General features: G+C 34.2%; 1 protein-coding gene across 3 annotated transcripts in view; it reads right to left on the bottom strand.

The window, feature by feature from the left end:
• Positions 1 to 8,604, bottom strand: part of Zeb2 (zinc finger E-box binding homeobox 2) — a 131,662-nt gene that overhangs the window by 28,466 nt on the left and 94,592 nt on the right. For all 3 annotated transcript variants that reach the window (XM_008825181.3, XM_029559729.1, XM_008825180.3), the window contains exon 4: positions 4,984 to 5,055. In XM_008825181.3, coding sequence (XP_008823403.1) covers positions 4,984 to 5,055 — 72 coding nt within the window. The remainder of the gene's footprint in view (positions 1 to 4,983; positions 5,056 to 8,604) is intronic.

The raw sequence follows: 8,604 nt of genomic DNA, 5'->3' as shown, positions 1-8,604 counted from the left end.
CTGTCATTATGACTCTTTCCCCATCACTCTATAAAATTTTATGTTCCTTAAGGCACAAATTAAATATACTATATCCTTAGGGTTTTTCTCTACTCTCAGTTCAAATTCTGCATAAAATTAACACCAACTGAAAAACAATAAGCATGGGTATCTGAGGAACAAATATTTTATTGTTTACTTATAGCTATTCAAACTGAAAGAAAACTTGAATCCTGATGATAGTTACCAAATAAATGAAAAATACTTGAGCACTTTTATCTTTACTATATATAAATACTATTAAATCTTCTATAATTAATTTAAGAATGCTAGTTAAATATGGAGTGAGATAGAAGACTCATTAGGTAGATGCAGGTAGCTATTAGTAGCCTGACTACCCAATGGCTTTCATATTTGAACCTCAAATGCAGCAAAAGAACAAGGAAACTTTGTATATTTTTCCAGGATGTCAAAGGACCTTAATTTGCAAAGGCTTTCAAAATTGACCAATCAATGGCTGGGGAGATAGCTCCATCAGTAAAGTGCTTATTATGCAAGCATGAGTACCTGAATTTGATACCTAGACACTTGTAAAAATGCTGGAAGTGGTAATTACATGCTTGTAATCCCAGTACTGGGGAGGTAGAGAGAGGTGGATCCCTTGGGCTTGCTGGCCATCCTACTTATCCTAATCAGTGAGTTCCAGGCTAAGAGAGAACTTTGTCCAAAATAAACAAATAAATAAATTAATAAATAAATAAATAAATAAATAAATAAATAAATAAATAAAATGATGGGCAACTCCTGAGGAACAACACCCAAGATTGATCTCTGGTTTCTACACGCATACATGTGCATGCACACCTGCATACACATGGGCATCCCTATCTCCCAAATTGACTGCTTAGTCTTTTCATTACAAAGTTGTTAAATATTGTATGGGGGGAGCCTACAGAGATGACTGAGTCATTAAAGTGTCTGCTATATAATCATGAGAACATGAGTTTGTGTTTCTAGCACCCAGCAATGTGTGCTAATGGCAATGTGTGCTAATAACCCAGTGCTATGGGTGGTAGGTAGAGATTAACAGATCCCTGAAACTGATTGGCCATCCATCTAGTCAGATAAATGAGCTTTAGGTTCAGTGAAAGACATCGTCCAAACAGTAAAGGTGGAGAGCAGTGGAAGAAAACACCACTGTCAATCTATACATGAATTCACACAAGCATGCATCCTCACTCACATGCACACATCTACACTAAGAAGTGCATACATACCACATACACACACACACACACACACACCCAACACTACAAAAAAACACACAATATTACATAGACACAATTTTAAAAAATATGTTTTTTTCTAGAGACATTAATGAGGAACCAGTGTGAAGGGAGAAAACTGTTATGATGCACATGTATACATACATATACACACATACCATATACACATACATATGTATTTATGCATATATAACTTTTATACAAAAATACTTATATGCATACACTGTATACACACATATGTACTTATGCATATATAACTTTTATATAAAAATACTTATGTCTGGGCTGGAAAAATAACTTAATGGTTTAGAACAATTAATGTTCTTCCAGAGGACCTGGGCTCGATATCCAGCACCCATGTAGCAGTTAACAACTGTCTACAACTCCAGTTCCACTGGATTCAGCGCCCTCTTTTGGCCTCTGTGGGAATTGCACACACATGGTGAACTTACATAGATGCAGGTAAACACTCATACACATAGAATAAAAATAAATAAATGAATAGCAATTTTAAAAAACCATATGTCTGAAGACTGGTTCAAGGTCTCAAAAATGAGTACTTCTATAAATCTGGAAACAGCAAGAATCACCATATTCCAAACTTAAGAATCTGCTGTCTTCAGGTTTCTTTACCGTTACTATGCACAGACTCATTTATCAGAAAATTTTGTTGAAAATTTCCCACCTCACTATGCTAGGACAAGCTTTTTATCATTTCGTGGCTGGATAACAATGACTTCTAGTTGGTCTTTAGAGTCTGTTTTCCCCCACAGACACCAATGTCTTCTGTTGCTTTCTTTATATTCTCCCAACAGCTGGCCTCAATTTATATATCCAGCTTTTTCCCATAAATTCCCTTTAATTCAGCCAAATCTTTTCACTCACTATTCTCTGACTAGATTCTTTTTTCTTTTGGCTCTCATATCCCTCTTTTCTTCCTTCCCCATGCCTTTTTGACTTCTGAAAGTGTACTTTGTTCAAATTCAACTTCCTTTATAAAAGTTTAATACTCACTCTATAAGATCTCTTCTATATCTGTAATTCAAATAATTATGGTTCCTATCAGTTGTTGCATACTCATATTTTCTCTTATTGTTCATTATTTTTCATGTGTATTAGGTTTATTTTCCAAATTAAATAATAACCATGCCCTGATCTTCCTGGACCATCTTCTCCTATACATGTACACAACAGTGAATATATTGAACACACTTGATGAACATGTATTGATTTATTTATTGACTGAATACATATGAACCATAAGGAACAGTAAGTATTATGAGAAAAGGAGATCTTAAAGCCTGGTGAAAGGATGTTCAAGATTGATTTTTAAACCTTCTGGATTGGAATAATTTTTATTAATGTTACTTTGGACTCAGGTATATACAATGTCTGGTAAATTGTCACCTTGTTGCACTTCAAATGTTTATAAAGGAAATGAAATCAGCTTTTATTAATGTGAGGCTGATGCTTTTTATCTTTAAAAGGAACCTGAGGCCATAGTTTTGGAACTCATAAACTGGGATCTTATAGAAGGTATTTAATTCATAGTATCTCATTGTTATATTTATATGAAATTATTTGGCTTTTTCTAATCTTTACAAGGCAATCATATCAAAGAAACATAGACTATTAAACTAGAAGTACTCTCAGCAAACAACTAGTTCAATCTATTCATTTTACAGATATGAAAACTGAGTTCCAAAGAGGATAACTGATTTACCCAAGATCATAATCTAGTTACTGCCAAAGTTGCACCAAGTAGCAAGAATTATCAGTGAATGATTTTCTGCTTTTCTATAATCATGTAATTGCATACTTTCATTTATGTACTCCAATTGACATTATTCAAATGAATAAAAACTTATCAAGTTATTTCTCTTATGCCCAAGAAAGCAAATTAGTACCTCTTAGGTTATTAATAAGGATTTTCTAAATACAAACAGCATGAACAGTGTATTATGTTATACACCAACTTAAGGGAAAGAAACATGAATATAATCTCATTTACATTTCTAAAACTACAGAAGACTACATGTCTTTTGATTGGTTAGTTGAATGGAAATAGTTGCTGATTTTTTTTGTTTTGTTTTGTTTTAGATGATTATGCTAATATTTATAATATGGTATGGAAGATTGTTTGAAACATTAAAATAGACATCCAGAAAATGAAAGACACATACAGTGAGTCAACGTCAGTTTGTGCTGTGAGAGGAGATGCCATTATTCAATATTTGGGAGAAGGCATGGAATGTTACAGTTTTCCTTAACCTCTCTCTGGCAGAAGCAGAGTCAAATAAAACACCATTTACTGTCTTGTTTCTGTTACCTTTAAGGTTTACTAAAAAGAAGCTAAATTGTTAATTTTTGTCTAAAACTGTCTTGGAAATGCTATGTAAGGGGCTAACATCTTTAGAGAGTTAAAAGTAAGGATATAATTGGAGTTCAGCATGGAAGAAGCCAGAGCAGTCTGCATCCCTATTCCCTATTGGTAATTTGGGTAACCCCTTCAGAGGATGGTGTGATAAGAATTGGAGGTAGGAATTAGCTAGGCAGTTAAGGTAAAAAGACCCCAAAGAAATGTAGCCAGTTTCTTGGCTAAAAGTCAAAATATCCCTGGGCTTGTTAGTAACATACTCTATGCCAAAGGCCAAAAATGTCAAAAGTATTTGGGGGCTTGTATCTAATCCTTAAAACATTTTAGGGTTACTTCTTCAGAGGGGAGAATGTTAGAGTACCCAAAAGTCCCATAAAAATAAATAAATGAAAGAAGAAAAAAAAAGAAAAGAAAAAGAAAAAAGTGATGGGGCGATATGGGAGACGTTGGAAAGGAGGGTGTGGGCATGGATTTGATCAAAACACCTTATATGCATGTATGAAATTCTCAATAAAGTTTTTGTAAAAGTTTTAAAAAAGCAAGGAAATAATTTAAGAGAATTTAGAGATAATTTTTTGCAAGGAATGCACATGGAAATTTGGCTTTCTAAAAAAAAAATCTATAGTATGTCATATCATTTGAACTGTCAATGGCAGATTCAAATGATAGCTAGTTCCATTATTTATTATTTCAGTATTTTTGAGACAGAATCTTTCAGTAGTCCCATCTGGCCTGGAACTCACTCTATAGACCAGGCTGACCTTGATATCATAGTGATCCACCTGCCTCTGCCTCCTGAGTGTTGGGATTAAAGGTGTGTACCACGATGCTTGGTTTAAATTATTTTTAAAGTAAAGATTACTACTAGAAATTCACTCAAATTTATTATTTCAGTATTTTTGAGACAGAATCTTTCAGTAGTCCCATCTGGCCTGGAACTCACTCTATAGACCAGGCTGACCTTGATATCATAGTGATCCACCTGCCTCTGCCTCCTGAGTGTTGGGATTAAAGGTGTGTACCACGATGCTTGGTTTAAATTATTTTTAAAGTAAAGATTACTACTAGAAATTCACTCAAGTCAAGCTGTGAAAGGATCCATTCATACAATTCAATACTCCTGAGCTTCCGAGGCAATTTAGGCTATGAGAATGGAAGATGAATTTGCTTAATAAAACACTAAGATGTAGTAAATTCAAGTTTAAAACAAAACCAGATCTATGAAGGCTGGCTTGCTTATTAAGTCATGGAAGTACAAAGGGATGAGCCCAAGGTTTTTCTGACTCAGTAAACCCACATGACACAGGACAAACATGATGTTGCTGTGTAAAGGTAACTTACCTGTACCATTGTTAACTGTGGTTTGGATCGTGGCTTCTGGCCCCATAGTGTCATAGTCTTCCTTCATTTCTTCTGTAGGGGAAAATTAAATTACAGAAAAGCTTACTATACTAAGCATGCCAAACACAAGAACAAGGAAGATTCTTTTAAGGGAAACAGAAAAGGCTTGTTGTAAACCTCTAAACAATAGCTTTGTTCAGGCGATTGAATGAATCCAATAGTGCTAGCAGCACAAGAACTTATTTACTTTAAGCATTACTGCAAGCTGTGAAAAACAGAGGTGCTTATTTGAAACAAACCAAGGGCTTTTCTTCTGGGTGGCAGTTCTAGTGACAAACAGGGGAAGATATTATTTTTTCAATAAGAGTCAAAAGCAACAAGGTATTTGTACTTATGAAGAGGCACGGTAGCTACTAACTGGTGGCAAGTCAGAATTTCGCATTTTATGCTCATGTTTTCTCTCTTCTTGGTGTGGCTATGATGGTGCCAATCCAGGCAAGCATGCTTTTTAAAAATCCCTAGTTTGATATATCAAGAACTTGTCATGCCTAGTTTTTCAAACAAACACCTTGAATATATAAAAAAATACCCATTTTACTGGTTTATCCAAACTTCTAAAGCCCGTTTTCCTTTTTCCTTTCCCCATTTCTCATAAATAGCTTTTCCTTTGATTATTTATGCCTCCATAAGTGATCACATTCATTTTCTGATGAAAACAACAGTCCAATGTTCTGATTAAGATTAAAATATATAATATTAAAGTTGAAGATTCATGAATGATTAAAGGCCATTTTTGGAAATTGTGATATTCTAAAATAAGGGAAGATTTGAAAAATAGAACTCTTGAATTTCTCTTTTCTACCAGATTACCGAGTAAGGCAGAAGGCAGAGCAAGGCAGCTCCGAGTTAAAAACTCTTTCAAGTAAATAAATGAAAGGTGAACTTTTAAAAGTTGCAGTTTCACAGTGACAGTACTTATGATAACCAAACATGATCCAGGGTGAGGATTTCTATGTGATATCATTTTACATAAAACAAGAGAAACTATAGTAGAATTTTCTGAATTCACAAATTTATCCTGATCACTTTTTTTAAATCACATACGTACATACTACTGTGACAGAAAAAGTTTCTAGAAAGCACTAGAGCAAACTAATTATAGCTATTTGTAGAATCGGAGCTCAAATAGCATGTTCCTGTCAAATACACAAATATACATAGATGCTAATTTAATGCCATTGCTCAAAATAGTCACAATTTTAATAATATTTGTTCAGACTGTGCAACCACTTTAAATTAATTCTTGACCTTGAACTTTTCCTTATTTAGGGAATATTTTCACAGGAACACTTTGAATGAAACATTTACCTGTTCAATTTATTGCAATATTATGATTGTAAGACTTGATTGTTTAGAAAGCTCTTTCTGATATTTTTATTGGTGTCTGCAGGAATTAAATAAGCATTTCTGAGAACTTCAGTACTAGACATAAATATAGCTTTTGTGTCTTTCTTCCTCACCCATCTCATGTGATTTCTGGTAGCCAAGAGTCACAAGAATCATAAGTTTTCCATTTGAGAGCACATCAAGTCACCAAGGGGAAAACAGTTAACAGGTTTTTTTTTTTTTTTTTTTTTTTTTTTTTTTTTTTTTTGCATAATGGTGGTAATGTTCAAGATTTCTGCTGTACTTCCTTCCTCATTGTCATTTTCTTATGAAAAAGTAAAGAGAAGTTACAGTAGTTAGTTGCTTCCCAAATTAATAAATGCTGGCTGTACAAATGTGTAATTGGCCCTTTGTGTGTACTGTGTGCAGTATCATTATTTAGTTATAACCTTCTTGTATCAAGGTTGTGCAACCAGGATCTTTCAGATGCGATGGTGTAGGCAACTTTTACCTAGAATGTATTTGGCTTTGATTTACTGAGCAGCCACCTTTTTCTTTTTTGGATATTAAGCTCATTTTGTTAAGATGAATTACTGTCTTTTCAGGTATGCATTTCAAATAGTAGGTATATGCCTATTTAATTAGGTTCCATGTAAATTCATATTCAAAAGGATGTAATGCTACACAGCTTAGAAACACCTTTTCTGAATTAATGGCAAGCGTTGCTGTCTTCCTTCCTCATGTCTAACCTTTTTTCAAGGCACCTCTGACTCAGCATTGCAGGGTCTAAAACCACATAGTATATTTATTTTTCAAACACTTGTAAAAGTTTGCATTTTGCAGTCACCCTTGGGATAAAGGTTTGTAAAAATAAAGAGCACTTTCTTCCGTAAGATGAAGAATCCTTGAATAAGCAGACCGAGGCTAAGATGCAGGTGATTTATTTAAGTCTGTGTCAATGATAATGATGTCATGGTTTCTAGCACACTGTGTCCACTCCATTGTGGGACGAAAGAATGTCAAGGACAATTCCAAACACAAAACTTTGATTGTGCTAGGACCGGAAAGGCACAGTAAGAACTCCACTGCACTCTTCAGTTCAAAACCTGCATCCTGCAGACAAACTACAGAAAGCAGGGGAGAAAGAGCAAAGGAGAGAGGCTTATCTCAGGGTAAAGCTATGTGCTGAGGTATGACTGCAGACAGCCAGGCACCGGGGAGAAAAGACTCCTAAATAAAACAGCACCAGAATTAGAATTATTGTCTATATTGTGTGTTTTGAACAATAAATAAGAAAAATATTTTATCAGAAGAAAAGCGTGTTATCTACAAGTCAGGATAAACAATGAGTAGCTTTTTAAGACCAATTTCTTTTCATTAGACATCAAGGCACCACATCAGAGCACTTTTAGAACAATAATAAAAAAAGAACAATAAATCATTACTAATCATTAGAAGTAGACAGGTAATCGCTGGGTAACTTTCTTGGTCCAAATAGCCAAATGAGATTAGGGATTTACATTTTATTTAATTATTGTGACTCCAGAATGCTCGTTTATTTACTATAAAGGTAAAAGAGCATTTGCATCACAGGCTCCACTAACTACAGGTGATAGTGGGGTTTGCACTGCATTCATATGAATTGCTGTGTATTAAAATGTTTGGAATGATGATCTATGATCAACACAAAAAAGCTGCCACAGTCATGAACTACCACCCCTGACATTGCTGTTTTGGTTGTTTTTCAACTATTGATCTTAATTTTTTTTAATTAAACTTTTAAAAAAGAAGTTTGGGTCTGTACATTTGTTATATTGTTATTAATTATTCCTCTAAGGGTAGAAATTCTGGTAATTGGTCCTTACCCTTGATTTCTAGATATTAAAATTTAAAGCATCAGAACATTCATTCTTATAGCCCTGCATATCTAGTTCATTAACAAATATGAATAGCTAACACCAGCTCATTTAAATAGGATGTCTTACATGAGTTCTCGCCACACTCTGTTTCTGTCACACTGCTCCCAAGAATCATTGGCTCTTATTATACATGTAAATGGCTATCATAAAAATAAAAATTTCATTTAAGATTGTTAATGACTTCTGCAGCAGTCAGACTTCCTTTAATGATCATCCTCTGCCCCTAATTAAACGTATTTATCTTTCAAGCATCTTTGGCTGAGTTCTCCCTCATAGTTGAAAATCTAAAACCTTAAGTCTTAATGGATATAACGAT

Source organism: Nannospalax galili, unplaced genomic scaffold (genome assembly GCF_000622305.1).
Source record: "Nannospalax galili isolate Female #2095 unplaced genomic scaffold, S.galili_v1.0 scaffold87, whole genome shotgun sequence".
Taxonomy (NCBI): domain Eukaryota; kingdom Metazoa; phylum Chordata; class Mammalia; order Rodentia; family Spalacidae; genus Nannospalax; species Nannospalax galili.
The sequence above is the reverse complement of the archived record's forward strand: the minus strand, read 5'-3'. Positions and strand labels throughout refer to the sequence as shown.